The sequence below is a fragment of the Podarcis pityusensis genome (genome assembly GCF_964106645.2).
Source record: "Podarcis pityusensis genome assembly, chromosome: 6".
NCBI lineage: Eukaryota > Metazoa > Chordata > Lepidosauria > Squamata > Lacertidae > Podarcis > Podarcis pityusensis.
This window is the reverse complement of record NC_138030.1, coordinates 23,170,200-23,186,235: the sequence shown is the minus strand read 5'-3', so window position 1 is coordinate 23,186,235 and position 16,036 is coordinate 23,170,200. Positions and strand designations below refer to the sequence as shown.

The 16,036-nt window shown below is 44.8% G+C and overlaps 2 protein-coding genes across 5 annotated transcripts in view; one reads left to right on the top strand and one right to left on the bottom strand.

Moving 5' to 3' along the window:
• The window catches only part of PLCG1 (phospholipase C gamma 1), a 94,912-nt gene extending 88,225 nt beyond the window's left edge, over positions 1-6,687 (top strand). For both annotated transcript variants that reach the window (XM_081009207.1, XM_081009206.1), the window contains exons 29-32: positions 2,510-2,671; positions 3,251-3,339; positions 3,482-3,669; positions 5,176-6,687. In XM_081009207.1, coding sequence (XP_080865333.1) covers positions 2,510-2,671; positions 3,251-3,339; positions 3,482-3,669; positions 5,176-5,218 — 482 coding nt within the window. In that variant the 3' untranslated portion in view covers positions 5,219-6,687. The remainder of the gene's footprint in view (positions 1-2,509; positions 2,672-3,250; positions 3,340-3,481; positions 3,670-5,175) is intronic.
• Positions 6,688-7,600: 913 nt separating this feature from the next.
• Positions 7,601-16,036, bottom strand: part of ZHX3 (zinc fingers and homeoboxes 3) — a 50,793-nt gene continuing 42,357 nt past the window's right edge. For all 3 annotated transcript variants that reach the window (XM_081009216.1, XM_081009215.1, XM_081009214.1), the window contains exon 4: positions 7,601-15,077. In XM_081009216.1, coding sequence (XP_080865342.1) covers positions 15,067-15,077 — 11 coding nt within the window. In that variant the 3' untranslated portion in view covers positions 7,601-15,066. The remainder of the gene's footprint in view (positions 15,078-16,036) is intronic.

Below are 16,036 nucleotides of genomic sequence, written 5' to 3'. Positions count from 1 at the left end.
TCTACACAACACAAAACACTGTTGCTGTATGTGGGTTATATTCTATTTGTTTTTTTATATTCTATTTTGGAAACATACATCCAGGTTTTTTTTCTAAAAATTTTTTTTGGGGGGGGCCCCAAGAGAGTGGGGCCCTAAGCTATAGCTTGTATAACCTATACGTAAATCTGGCACTGGTTCAAGCTAAGAAGAGGGCCTCAAAATATTCCATCGCTCCTGTCACTCCTGTAAACTGACTTCCTTCTCATCCCCAGACGTATATGTGTACTTTACATTAGGGGTCCCCTTCCTGTTGCTATCTTACTCTGGCCTCATGCTTTCAGCTCAGTGTGTGAAGACAAGATTTTCAAAGACTTGCTGTAACACTAGCCAGTCCCAAGCGCACTGCGGCCTCTTTGAGGTGGCAAGAAGTGTTTCCTGTTCACTGAACCAGCTTCCTTCTCATCGCCAGAAGTATATGTGTACTCGGTGACCTGACATTTGGGGTTTCTTCCTGTTGCGTGTCTTACCCTGGCCCCTGGGCTGCTTTTTCTCATGTCTCAAAATCATTGTGTGAAGGTGAGGTTTTCTGAGCTTCATTCTAGCACTGGCCAGTTCCAAACAGTCTGTGATGTGGCAATGAGTGTTTCCTGCTCAGTTGACATGCAAGAAATGCTAGGCAAAAGAGGGGGTGGAAACCACTCTGGTGCCAAGAGTGGAAGCTACAGTCCGCTGCAGAAATGAGATCGTATAGTAGCAGATTGCTTGATATGCATTAGATTACTGAGATGGCTGGAAAAGAAATGGAGACATGGAGTTGATTGTACGAATTGGCCTAGTCATCAATAAGGAGCCGGTTTGTGCAGCCCTGGCAAGTTCTTGGAGCATTTTGTTCTGTGTTAATGAAGAAACACTTAAGGCGTCTCAGAGAATGCTGTGTCTCAGTAAGACAGGAAAGAGTCCAAGACCATCGTCTTAGGAGGAAAGTGGGGGAAATGGCAGGTGAACTGTGACAGTAACTACAGCAATAAATGTGCACACATGCATGTTTGTGGTAGCTTAAGTTTGAGAGCCCATCTGATTGCATTGGATTTGGAGTTGAACAGCTTGGCCTCAGGTCCCTGCTCTGCCCTGAACCCGGTTGCATGGACTTGGGCAGGTCTCAGTTTAGCCTCATTGTGGAAGGCAGTTAAAGTGGTGACAAATTTTGGACAGCTCTCTGAAAAAATTGCACCCTTTCCCACATACCTGTCTATGATGTGCACCACCTGCTCTTCCTTGATGATGGGTAGCAACAGATCCCATTAAGCTGGTGCCACAAACACATGTGAACACTCCTCTTAGAGGCAGCACCCCCATTCCAGGCAAACAGGTTGGTGCTTGGTGCTGTGGAACAGCTGTGAGATTCTGGAAGATGGTTAACGACGGATTAGGGACGCAGGAAGGTGAGCATTCCCATCAGGTACTTGCAAAAGTCACAGGGCTTTCATGGTTTCTTGAATGAAGGCATGCAAGAAAACAGTCACGCCGCTCTCCCAAATTGAAAGGTTGCTCTGGGAGGGGGGAGCATTCAGGATGAGGGTCTGCTCCATTGAGAGGACTGTTGCCCCCACTCCCCAGCAACAACCCTTCAAGCCACACCCTATACAAAACCATGGTGAATACATCTCTGTAATGGGTTTAGGGGTTGCTCGTGCGTAAGTTGCCGCCACTCCTGGCTAGGTTACCTGGTTAAACCCTTTCTGACTGAACAGCCTCCAGCATCGTGACTGTCTCAGTCGCTGGCAGAATCCGTCAGTGGGCGTTTCTTAAACTTCTTCCAGCACAAAAGTTCCTTGACGCCAAGTCTCCTCCTACTCTCCCTGCGCGGAAGTCTTCTGCGCAGGGAGGGTGTGGGCAGTGGAGTACCCGTACTCTCTCCGCTGGTCTCCGGCGAGGAGTCTTGGAGCCTCCTCTCCGATTCCCCCATCTGCCCCCCTTCTCTACTGGTGTTACGCTGATTCCTTCCCCAGCAGACGGGCTCCCTCTCTCCCTACTGGGACCCTCTCCGCCATCCCTTTGGAGCCTTCCCTCTGCTTCCAGCTCCGATGGCAGTTCCCTGACAATCTCCTTCCCCCAAAAAACCCTTCATTTTAAAATAGCCCCTTTTGTAAAGAAATGGGCTGGTCTTCTACATGCTGTGAAGGGTGGCAGAGTGGAGGCAGCATCAAAGTGAGGTGGGCATTGTTAGAGGTGGGTTGTAGCTGTTTTTAATTCTCATCTGATTTGTACTAAGGTTCACTAACTTTAAACTGGGAAGGTTAATAAATGAATGTGAAGAACTGTGGCCCATTTAAAACTGCTGCTGTGGAAGTTAATTTCCAGAGAGTAGTTCTGTAATCCGTTGTTGACAAAGGAGTTCTGCGACACTAGATTTAGCAGCTTACTGTGGATTAAGCTAAACGACTGTTAAAAGTATTGAACTACTTTCTTTTTAAAATACCGGAAATGATAGACGTTGTATGTTTGTTTGTTTGTTTATTTAATATAGTGGACAATGGCCTGAATCCTGCCTGGGCTCATAAGTCGTTTCACTTCCATGTCAGTAACCCAGAGTTTGCCTTCTTACGGTTTGTTGTGTATGAAGAGGATATGTTCAGCGACCAGAACTTCTTAGCTCAGGCCACATTCCTGGTTAAAGGCCTGAAGACAGGTATGTGGTTGAAAGGTGTTTCCAATATCTTTGGAAGCATATTTCTGCTGATAAGATTCATGGGAGCATAGATGTTGTTGTGCAATCAGTGAAAAGTTGCTTTGTAATAAATTGCAAACGTCTGTTGTTAATTGGGTGAAAAAAGCAAGGCTGCAATCCTAACCACACTTAATTTCGGAGCAAATTGGGGAGTCACTCCCTGCAAAGCATAATCTGTAGCCAACGTGTGTTTTTGGTTTATTGATTGTGGTTTGACATAAAATAAGCCAGGGATGGTAGTTTGCTTACTTTGCGCCTAAGGCGGTGATGGCCAAACTTGGCCCTCCAGCTGTTTGGGGACTACAATTCCCATCATCCCTGACCACTGGTCCTGTTAGCTAGGGATGATGGCAGTTGTAGTCCTAAAACAGCTGGAGGGCCAAGTTTGGCCATCACTGGCCTAAGGCTTCAAAAGGCCCTTTTAGACACAATCATAGTAATACAGTAACTTTGGTTTGCCATGATGTGTGAATGGGGCCGGTGAAACTACTTGACTGCCGTTAGTTGGCTCCCATTGTAGCTCCTTTTGTTGTCTTTTAGGGTACCGAGCCGTGCCTTTGAAGAACAACTACAGTGAGGATCTGGAACTGGCTGCCTTGCTGGTGGAAATCGATATCACCCCTGGCAAAGTAAGTCTTGCGCTCTTTAACTATTGATGGAGCTGTGCAGCGTCCTGCAAAAGACTCCCTAAGCTGAGGCTGAAAAAGTTGAATATGTGACAACTGTCTTGTCACGACTTTAAAAAACTTATTTCTCTTTTTGATTCTGAAGCAGGAGAATGGGGAGATTAGCCCCTTTGGAGCTTCGGCCTTCCGAGACAGGTCAGCAGATTCTCCAAGCCAGCAGACGGGAGGCAGAGCCAGAGAAGGCTCCTTTGAAGCCCGATATCAACAACCATTTGAAGATTTCCGGATGTCACAGGAGCAGCTAGCAGACCACTTTGACAATCGAGACAGAAGGTGAGCTCAGTAGGGCTGAGGCGCTCTGAATATTCAAGGTAGACTGATATTCTTAAAGTCAGGTAATGTCTCCTAGTCAGTCATTTGCGAATTGACCATTTATGGTGGTGAGCTTCAGCCCCTTCTACAGGGCCAAGGTGTCCTTACGTATTGCAGAGTTTGAAATGTTGCATAGCATAAGGAGCCTTTGTCTTAACGTATTATTTCCCATGGGAAGCTTATTGACTTGCAACTGAGCCATGCATGCAGAAGGAAAAATGTTGTGCTTTTATAAGGCTGCCCTTGCAAAGGCCAGTAAGCATGCACCCAGATAGGAGAATTATCATTTTTCTTTGTTTTGGGAAGAGGGCTGATTCTGCTGGAATGCCAGCCTTCCCTGACAGGGAAAGCAAGCCTCCTCACTGCCTGCAATGCTGTCAGCATCCCAAATGATTGTGGCAGGGGGCTGCTGAGTTCTGCAGGGATATGTTGGACAAGAGGAAATATCGTGCTTTCGACCACCTCCCCCACAAAAGCCACGAGCTGGCTAGTCCCATGGGAACAGGGAACATAGAGGTCTGCTCCCATTGCATGCCTCTTGGGGATGGCACTACACATACTGAATGGAACTGCTGAATGGAACCCCTCTCATTCTCTGAATAGCCCTGATGCACTGTTTCCATGTGTGGCAGTGGGAGGGTGGGAACAATGGCCTAGGGCAGCAGTTCTCAACCCGTGGGTCCCCAGATGTTGTTGGACTACAACTCCTATCATCCCTAGCTAGCAAAGCCAGAGCTCAGGGATGATGGGAGTTGTAGTCCAACAACATCTGCGGACCCGCAGGTTGAGAACCGCTGGCCTGGGGGGTCTCGTTCTGTATGCAAGAGATGTATCATTGAATGGGGAAATTTTCAGTGGTTTCCCCTCAAGTGGAAAAAAAAATGAGATTGCCAGGCAAAATATTCCCTGTGCAAAATTGCCATGGCAACAGCTCCTCGTGAGAAGGCATAGCATCAAAAAGTAAGAATCGAGCCTCAGAGACGGCAGGTGCTAGCTGCTAACAGCCAGTTCACATGTCGATCATTTCCCAGTCATAGAAGATGGTGTAAATTTATCTGATTATTATAGAGTAAATGCATGACTAAACTTTGGTACCCACCCAGCAACGTCCCATAAGGTTAGTAGGTGCCAGTGTGTTGTAGTGGACAATGTGTTTGGATGAGACCTGGGATTAAATCCTGGTGCACAAGATGGCCCTGACAGGTCAGATCCCTGCCTCTCCAGCTCACTTTCCTAACAAATGGTTATAAAGATAAAAAGGAGGAAATCTTGAAGTTTCTTGGACAGGATGCAAAGGTGGATAAAACAAAAATGCCATTACATTTTCCTCTCTAGAAAATCAGCACAGTGTCACTAGATACGTGGCTCTTGAAGAAATCCCTCAATGCACTTCCAAATGTAACTTGCATTTTTATAGTCTGCTGGAGAGCTGTATTGTTTTTCAACCCCTTTTCCCCTTCCCTGCAGGGTCCTGCGAAAGACACGGGTGAATGGGGACAACCGCCTCTAACCCAACCTTTGCCTGCTGTAAAGCACCCTCCAGTGCTTGTGATTCTCACGGATTGCTGTGAACTGGTTTCTATGGAAACGTCACTGCTTTGGCCTACTTTCAGGCAGCTTTTCGAGTTTCTCTTCCGAAGGGTGTTCAAGTGGAGAATTTTTTTAAAAAAAGAATCTACGAATCAATGGTTTCATTGTCTTGACCATGACCTGTAACAAAAACTCAACAGCAGCAAAAGACCCTCTGAACCAAGCCGTAAACTTAGGTGTGCTGAACGTGTATGTCTTTGTCAGTACCTAAGGCTGGATGCAGTGGCCTCTCAACGACATCCTTCTTCCCCAAGACTGTAGTTTATAGAGAGGATAATGCCCTCAGAGCAGAGCCTACAGGACCTGGATCTATCTATCGTGTTATTATTATAGTTATTAAACTCCTTAATCACAGCTTGTGCACAGAATGTGAGGTGATTTCCATGGCAGAAGGAAGTAGGAGCGTTTCTCGTGGTAGTCAAGCACAATCCTGGTAGGACCTACCAGGCCCGGCCTCTGTGGCCATCTCAAGCTATGCAAGGCCCTCGAGTCTGTCTTTTCCCAAACAAAATGTTACTAAAAGTGGATCATGTATTGCATTAGCTACGGTTTTAGGCACACAAAGTGGCCACCTATATAATCTTCCTTTGGGTGACCAGTTCATTGAAATGTGTGAGGCAGAATCACATGAAGACTACATTCTACTGTTTAAAAGTGACTGAGATATAAAGGGTTGAGGAGGGGAGGGGAAACCTGAGCCAAAGGCATCTCTGCAGGAGTTAGAGCTCTTGCCACTGAAACAAACTTTTTTTAATTTGCTTCCCATTCTGTTGAATTTCAGCCATCACTAATGGGGCAGGTATGTGCAGCAGAAGCTATGGGCTCTTGCGCCTGGTCTCCCTGAAGAGAGGCACTGTGGCTGAGGCCAAAGTTTCCAGGCCAGGAAAACTACAAAAGGCAATGTTCACTTGCTCTTTGACTTCACTGTTGTACCTCCTTATTGGGCAGGGGGTGATTTCTGCATATTGTCAAACCATCTCCCCCTTTCTGAGACAGCCGCTACAAGTGTCCATGGACTCAGGCCACAGGAATTAGGCCATCTTCTTCCTGCTGTGGTTGAGCAGGTGGGGGCAACTTTAACCAGTCATTCCATGTTGACGTGGCAGCAGTGATAGTTGTGCTGCTGTGCTTTACTAGAGAAGCTATACCACCCTTCCAACAGAACTGAGTTGTTTTTATTTGGGCTTCCCAGACAGGAGCAGAAGGCAAACATGCTCCAGTCTCCAAAGGCAAGTTCCATTTTCTGTGGCAGTATTTTACTATATATTATTTGACTCTCTTATGAGGAGCAGAGTCCTGCCTGACTCCTCCTGTCCTATGGATTCTGATCAGCTGGCTGTTGGCTGGGACGGATCAGACTGCACAATAAAAAATCCTCAAGTAACTTTATTTTAGTCTTTCCTTGTGTTTCTGTTTGGTGGAAGCCCCAAAGCCCTGACTTTGGAATACTTCACTGAGATGGAGAGCTGTTTTCACATGGACAACCCTTCCCACTAATTGCGTGATGCTCAAGGTCCCAAGTGTTTCAAGGAAATTCAATTGCAAGGAAGCTTGCTTAAAAAATGGAACAGAAGAAGAGCCTGCTGGATCAGGGCAATGCCCCACCTAGGCCAGCATCCTGCTCTCACAGATGCCTGTGGGAAACCAGCAAGCAGGATTTGACCACAAGAGCATTCTTGCCTCCGGTGGTTTCCAGCAACTGGAACTGCACACAGCACCACAATGTATGTGGCTTATTATAGTTGCCTGCTTATAATGGACAGGAAAGTGGATGGGACAATGGACTGTCACCATGCAGGTGTGCAAATAAACCAAATTGTTCAAAAAGTGGCAGCTTATATTGCAATTTAGAACAGTTGGATGGACTCCTAAACTATACAGCAGGGTAGTGAGTTACTTAAATGTCAATACACCTGTTGGGGACAGAATAATTTTCTCATCTCATAACCAGAATTTGAAAATTTGCATTCATGGATCTCGATTCACCAAATCCAGCCACAACATAGTGACAATTTTATGAAAGGAGCCACTGTGGCTATAGTGTTAATAGACTGTCATACTAGGGCCAGGGAGACTCAGATTCAAGTACACACCCAACATATAATTCATGGGATGACCTTGGGACCTACCTCACAGGGTTGTTGGTGAAAGTAAACTGAGGGTGAGGCCCATGTACACTGAAACTCCTCAAAGGTGGTATATAATGAAATAGACAAATTCAGAGAAAATCAGCCCAATGCAACAGGCATCACTTCTCTTTTCTACCCCTTCCCCTCCCACCAAGATTGACAAGCTACAAATGTGCTTTTCCCCCTCGTCGTTTATTAGGAACAACCAAAAAGGTCTCATATCACCAAACTGTACAAGCAAGCTCTTCCCACCCTCATAGCCACATATACAAAATGAAGGGAAACTTGCAGTTCACTTCGCAGAAGTGGCGTCATTGCTGAAAAGGAGCGAGTGCCATCATACCAGGAGCCAGTTCCCTCTGGCCAAAGGAGAACTGACATTCACCCGCACCAACACCTTCAGCTTTTTCCTCTTCAAAAAGTTTTACCAAAAGTACAAAAAGAATCCAATTTTTCTTCACGTAGTTTGTAAGTTAGCCCCCCCCCCTTTCCCCAGTACGAAAGCAGACCACCACCCATCCGAAGCTTGGTGCTAAGGGCCCCTTTTCAGCTACATTACAGCAACCTTGGGGATAAACCAAATTTCTATGGTGCATTAGAAGGTGCAATTTACAACAGTTTTCCATCAGCTTTGAAAGTCAGTAAGTGTTGCGGTCTGCTTTATGAGATAATTTCACCAAAGTTGAAGAAAAATGGATGATAATAATAATTTATTACCCCACCCATCTGACTGGGTATCCATAGCAAAAACATCCTAAAGATAGAAACTACCCAGGAACATCTGCAAATGTTCTTACTCATTTGTTCCAGGCATTCAGGTTACCTGCTAGGATTTTTCCATAAGAAGAAAAGCACGGTAGGGATAAAACCAACAGGTGGGGAAAGGAAGGAGCTCTAATTCAGTAAGAGCAACAATTCTTGCTCTGGCACAGATTGCTGAGAGGTCTTTTTCACTTGAGAGAACCCCACTGTTTGCATGCCCTTATAGTAACTTTCATTTTTTAAATAAAACATATCCTTCATCAACATGATCCAGACATCATCTGTCATTATCAGAAGACCTGGAAATGAGAAAAGGGCGAAATGGCATCAAGTAAAAGTAGGAGCCCTAATTTTTTATGGACTTTCCTCTACACACACACACACAACCATCCAGTAGGCCAGCTGCCATTTGTCTCTTTCCAATTTGCTTTACAGATTCAGGGGCACCCAGCCAGTGTGGCCAATGGGCAGGGATGATGGGTGTTGCAGTCCAATGGCAGCTGGAGGGGCAGAGGTTGAGAAAATTGAGAGCAAACTATGGAGAGGCTCTGCGGGGGGGGGGGGGGGGATGCATTATCCATATTGTGCATGCCAGTTCAAACATTAGATTTCTGAGACAAGCAAAACAATGCTTATACACTAGAGCTGGGCGATATCTGGTTTTCAGCTTCACATCACGATATACCAATATATCATGATGTCTGAAATAAGGATGCAGTTACAGTTGTAGAGGCATAGGCTGGCTTCATGCTTTTTCCTGCATTGTGATATTTGCTGGTGCCTACTCTTGTGATTCGCTGCCTTCCGCATGAGGCAGCTCTCTCTCTCTCTCTCTCTCTCACACACACACACACACACACAAAATTGCCATGTCAAAAATTATGAAACTGATATCACAATATGGTCTTCAAACTGGTTTTGGATGATCTATCCATCTACCACCCAGTCCTTTTATACACACTGAATTATTAACACATGAATCCAGTTCTGACAGGCTTGTGCATTTTCAAAGCTGCTTTCAGGGTTGGGGTTTCATTAGGTCTATGAGGGAGCCATTCATTTACTGCTAGTTAATGGAAGAGATGCACTGACACTATGTTTACATCATTCCTTGACCTAGAAGCTTTCCTGCTAGCCCCATAGAGAGAGAAAGTTGCACAAAGGAAGCTGCCTTATACCTAATCAGGTAGATTTCCTCATCTGGCTCAGTTTGGTCTATTCTCATCGGTGGCAGCTCTCCAAGGTCTTTGACGACACCTTCTGCATATCTGAGATTGCAAGGGTTGAATCTTGGACCATCTGAAGACAAAGCATGCACTCTACCAATGAGCTGTGGGTCTTCTCCTACATACAGATCTCATTCAGTTCAACAGAGGGTGCACAGGAGAAATTCCTAGAAGCTCACAAGGGCTTGCCTCTTTGTAAAAAGACTAAACAAGCCGCCTTCACAAGCAGAGCTCATTCTACTGGTGAGCCTCACGCACACCAGCCCATTATTAAGAATTTTACAGTGTGCTATTCCCATTCCAAAGGGTGGTTCAACTGGCTTTCAGTTTTAAAAACAACTACTAGCAGAAGTTTCACTGGGAACCAGGAACAGATGAAATTAAGATTTCAAGTATGACTAATAAATACCACATGAAGAGACACTGTGTGCTTGCAGCTGAACACACTCCAATCCCTTCCCTTGATCTAAAAACATTTTGCATTCTGGTTCAGAATGCTTTGCATCTCCACATTTCATCTGTCATGTGCCTATTTTGTATAAATGGAGGGGGGAGGAGATTTTTTAAAAAAGGTTTCAATTATGAACAATGCTTTCTAAGACCTGGTGTATGTATGATCTTGCCTGGCACCATTTCCAAATTCTGAAACTGCCAATGATGGCACTAGCTGCAATACTATGCCATCATCATGCTAAGATTTATTTGATGAGATGGCCATATGGAGTGTCATTGTCAAGTCAAAGCATCTACTGAGCACCTCCTAATCTCACAGCTTGAGCAACGCCAAGAGAGCCAGTCAACAAGTTATTGTTTATGCAAAAGCTGTACCACTAGTATTAATCTTGATTTCACTAAGCCAATACAGACGCCAAGTTTGTGTTAATATGGTGGTGTGGCTCTGTTCAACTCAAAGCTAGTGTAGGGTAGTGAACACCCCATTGAACTGGGGCTGGGGGGGCTTGGGTTCAAATTCCTGCCCAAGAGGTGACCTGGAGTGAGCAAACAATGCCAAGCCTGAATGGGGAACTAGTGGCCATCTAGATGCTGTTGGACTTCAGCTCCCATCAGCCCTTGCCAATGGTCAAGGGTGATGGGAGTTGTAGTGCAGCAACATCTGGAGAGATATTGGTTCCCCATGCCTGCTTTACAGGTTGTTGTGATGGGAGGGGAGACACACATGCACACGGACTAACTCGATGGGAGGAAGAGTAAACTTAAGGTCATAATGCAAGTTCAAAAGTAAGCCAATGAGTCAAAATAAATTAATGTAATTATATTTGCAAAGCTGACTGACGGGCTTGAGTACTTTGGTTCCTATCCAAGTACTTTCCCTCCTGCGCTTGTGAAACGTGGGGGCAGGAGCAGAATGCAATGTGAAGAAGCAGATAAATGTTTTCAGAATATGAAACACATAAATAAAACATCCTCAGTGCACCAAGAAATTCGGCTCCTAAGTGCCTTGCCTAACTGCCCAGCATGTAACAGTGTCTACCACTAGCTAAGCAGCCACATTTCTAACCAAAGTGCTCCAATATCCTTAGGAGAGGTGTGAGGATAACTTTTCCCCACTGTAAATTCTACAATGGTATTTAATTTTCTAGCTACAACTGAGACTGATTCATGTATATAAATCAGTGTAAAAAAAGACCTGTTTTACCACCAAACATCCAATCTCTGTCAAAATTAGCTTTTGTATTGTGGGGTGGGGTAGAGACCTACAACTCATTCTCCAAACACAGACTCACAAAAATGACAAGCCTCTTTGAATTAGGAAGCTGTTTTATACTGAGTCAGACCACTGATTCATCTAAGCAGCTCTCCAGGGTCCCTTCAGTATGCAAAGCCTCTTCCAAATTTTCTACATAGTTCAAGAGTTGGAACTTCTTACTAGAAAACCTGTGCAAAATTGCGGTGATGCTTCTTGTGACATGAAACACAGCTGTGAAACCACTGGGGAGATCAACTAAAACTCTATGGTTTTGCTAGAGAGAGGAAGCAAGAGGATGCATTAGCTCATAGCATCCTCTCTTTGGAATCAGTCCTGTCTTGCAAACTCAAATTAAGGTACTGAATATGGCTTTAAATTGGGTACAAGTCAGCAAGTCAAGTCCCAATTATGCTCCTCTGTCCACCTTTGCTCTGGAGAGAGGGAGTTGTGTGCCCCCATTGGAATCCGCATGCCCAAAGCTAGTCAGTCGTTGGATCAGACACCAATGTGGTAGGAACCACCATGAACTGTGCATTCAACTGATCCATGCTATATGACTGCACTGCAGACTGGTACAGCCACAGGGCTAGTGCCTACAATGTTTTAGGAGTGTTGTTGGTGTGTGACTGTTGCATACACCAGGGATGCTCTGCCACAGTTCCAGCCTAAATGATAATTAATTTAAATTAAATACCTACTTAGTTACAAGCTAACGCAGAGTCCACTGAAGTTGCAGGTCTGCAAACCACAAACCTGAACTCAAGGCTTGCAAACCAAGTACATCATAAAAATGTCTGATTTGCTATTAAACTTGGCTACTCTAATTGTACACCCAGTTACGTGGAACTGGGTCTCTCTGACATCCTGCTTTCTGAGTAACATCGCAGCCTTAGGAATCCCTTCACCCTGCCATCCTTAGGTAGACCTCAACACCCACTTCAAATTTGATGCCAAGTCCTTTTAACTGCACACAGAACTATTTTTCCCTCTTAAGAGCAGAGTGAGATTTCCAATTACACAGCAATCTGTACATGTACATTTTTAATATTGATGCTATGCATAAAATAACTGCATATATGTACTGTATATGTGCATACTTAAAACAAACCTGTATGTATGTAGACATAGAAAAGCAAGGATATAGACTGCCAAGAACTGTTCCTGTGCCACTCCCATTGAAGTGAATGAGGTTGCTCTTTCATTTGAGAGCTTTGGCTTCATTCCCATTCACCCCTATAGCAGTGGCCTACAATCTCCTTTGAAGACTGTACCCCAAGACCCACATTTGTTCTCTGAAGGCATTGCAGTAAAAGGAAGCTACAATATTTTAGTCAAAGCTCATTGCACAAACTTTCCCTGGATCCAGGCCCCTTGCTTCTAAAGTAAACCATAAACAGGCCTGGCCATGCCATCAGTAGGTTCTAGCAGCTATCCCACACTGTTTCTCAAAAGAGCTATGGAAGTGCTAATAAGGCTTCTCTCGTGTGAAAGCAGAAAGAAACTCCAGCAAATCTATCTACGTCTTAAGAGTAGGTTCTTGTGTTTGAAGCTCTAACATTGCAAGCTAGCTGGGCTCCTTTTCCTACTTGAGCATGAAGAGCAGAAGCTGAACTCACAAGACCTCTTTCATGGAAATATCTTTGAGCCATAGATGGCCTTCAGGTATGATACTGAAGGGGAGAGCCATGAGTCCCCACTTTGGACCTTACAGCAGAAGCAGAAAGATGAGGCCTTTTCTTTTAATATGTGGATTGCTGCATAATATAAGCGGAGCTTGCGAACCTGCACATTTTCCCCCCTTCTGTACTAAGGTATCTCCTATTGTGTGCAAATATATTTTGTATGGAGAAGGGTAGAACTGGGGCGGGATGGGGGGGAGTTGTAGAACCAGGCTGGAAGGCGTGGTTTTCACACAAACATGATACAAAGAGAAAGGGTTAAGAGGACACCGTCCCCCTCCTCACATGATGAGCTGTGACTTCAAATTGTAGCATCAGTGGTTGCGTTGTGAAAAAGATCCAAACTAAGAATCCAAGAACTCCACGCAATGTGTGCATTTCCACCTTCCGATTCGCACACAGATGAATTCTGAGACTGAAAAATACCATGTTGTGCTTTAGGGGGCTTGGACAAAACACACAAACTTGTGACTTAAAGGCTCAAGATACAGTCATGCTTTTTGGGAAAGAATTCATGAGGACACGATAGCCACAAGCTAACAAAATTTAGGTGGAACGAAGTATCACACAAAGACAACCTTTCTGAACCAGAGACTTGAGATATACTCAGTACAGCAGCCTTCAATCAACACAGTGCCCCTCTAGATGTTCTGAGAGGACAATTCCGATCATCCCTGCCCATCTGGAGCAGACAGTAGTCCAAAACATCTGGGGGCACTAGGTTGGGGATGGCTGCAACATAGGTGCAGTAAGCGAGCTGGGAATGGATCCAGTGCTTCCTCTGGAGAAGATACCTGAGGTGGTTCTAAGGAAGGGAAAACTTCCCTATAACCACTCAGTATAAGTTACTTAGTGCCACCAAACTGACTCACTTAAATAAACGTTTTCAGCCACTACAAATAAACTCCAGCACATTAAATTATAATTTTTCCATACTATTAAAATAATTAAATAAAATACTTAAAAAACAACAAGAGGCCCAGACTTGGGTAGGTAGGGGGAGAAGCATACCTACTATAACCATGTAAGATTAATTGTGCAATTAAGATAGCGCAAAGCTGCTTGACCAAAAAAAAAAAGGGGGGGGGAGCAGCAGCTCATAAATGGCTAGGAAGTATGGGAGAAATGGCAAAAGTTTCCAACAGATCATCCCTCTGAAATAAGGTATGGGATAAAACACAATTCTGGTCCAAACACAGAGGTAGGGTAGGGGTATGCAAAATGTGACGATTGCTTTCATGGCCACCACTCCCCCTTACAGTCTTCTTAATAAAAAAATTACTGGTAAGTTTGCTTGCTTTAAACAAGGGATCTGGATTTAGATGTGTTTTAAAAGTGCATTGATTCATATACTTGCAGATTAATTCAAGTAATAGATTCTGCTGCAGAAAAGTCTCACATTGTTTGTCATTATAAGATGAATGAATGACAGATGCCAGAGTTTGGGTCATTGTTGTCGTCCGACACCCCCCCCCCCGATTTCCACTCTACTAGCATGCAACAAATGCCCAATTAGAATGTCTGTAATTTGCCATATTCTTATTATCCTGGTTTTGTGCACAAAAACTAGGAATACTGCTCATCAGAGCTGTCCCTAAAACACACACACATGATTAGCAGCACAACCCTATGTCAACTCAGAAGTTCCATAGAATTCAATGGGACTTGCTCCCTGGTGAGTGGGTGCCAGTTGCAGCTTTTATTTCCATACCTAGAGATTCAATGGTGAAAGGATGTCTGTCTGTCTCTCTCTTTCTGTATATGCAATGATTCAGCCTTCAGAGAACAAACACTGAAAGATTATGAATGTATTATGCCAATGATAGTCCAGTTCTATGAAACAATAACGTTTAACACAATGCCCCAGATTCATGATCCTGTTTGCAGGCCACTCGGTAATATAAGAAAAACCGTTTCCATAGGAAGTTTGAAGGAAATTGTCCACTGGAAAACAAAAACGGAGAATCTATTTGAGAGAGAGGAAATTTTTGCCACTGTGGCAGTTCTGCTCCTATGCTTGACGAGGCAGCAGACTGCTAGACTAAAACTAAACATACAAAAATGAGCCCCTTCCCACACACAAAAATAAGGTCTTCTTGAGTAATCAGTTCCCTCTTGCTTAACTCCCCAATGTGCTTTACAAAAGGATGATCTTGGCATTATGGCAGTGTTTCCTCAGGACCTTCAGAGTTTCAGAATGAGGCCCACAGCTGCTGAGTCTTCACAAAGTTAGCAGCAGATCCTTCGGAGGAGGCAGGGCTGGTTCACTCCATTTCTGAAAACAACACACAGGCGTGTCACAATGCACTCTACAATACTGAAAGAATAAGCAGGCAGAAAGGCCAAGAGTGAGTTTGTGGAGTGGGGGGGACGGACCCACAAAGTCATTATGACCTCAGCTATTTTGAGAAGGAAGTGTTCGTTTGTTTTTTGAGAACTGCTTTAGAATGCCTGCCCAATGCTACCAGTCTGTGTGCTTAAGAAGTTGTTCTTTGCCTGCCTATCTTCTGACTTTATCTGTATTATGTAGCTCCCTTTCATTTCCCCTCCTCTAACTTTTCTATCTGTAACAGACCAGAATTCCCCTCTCCTGAATGATGCAGTCTTAAAACACAGGAAGCTGAGTCAGGCCACTGGACCATCTAGCTCAGCGGTTCTCAACCTGTGGGTCCCCAGATGTTGTTGGACTACAACTCCCATCATCCCTGAGCTCTGGCCTTGCTAGCTAGGGGTGATGGGAGTTGTAGTTCAACAACATCTGTAGGGACCCACAGGTTGAGAAAGGCTGATCTAGCTCAATACTGTCTGAACTCACTGGCAGCAGCTCTCCAGGGTTTCAGACAGGAGTCTCTCCACAGCCCTACCTGGAGATGCCAGGGCTTGACCCTAACGCCTTCCACTCTACCACTGGGCTATGGCCCCTTTACCCTTTCAGAACATAGGAATCTGCCCTATCTAGACCATTGCTCAGTACTGTCTAACCAGCCTTTCTCAACCTGTGGGTCCCCAGATGTTGTTGAACTACAGCTCCCATCACCCCTATCTAGCAAGGCCAAAGCTCAGGGATGATGGGAGTTGTAATCCAACAACATCTGGGGACCCACAGGTTGAGAACCGCTGCCAGTGGCTCTCTGGGGTTTCAGATGCCTTGGAGATGCCAGGCAGTGAACCAGAGACCTCATCTGCATGCAGATCAGTTGCTCTACCAATGAACAACGGCCCTTGCTGCGCATT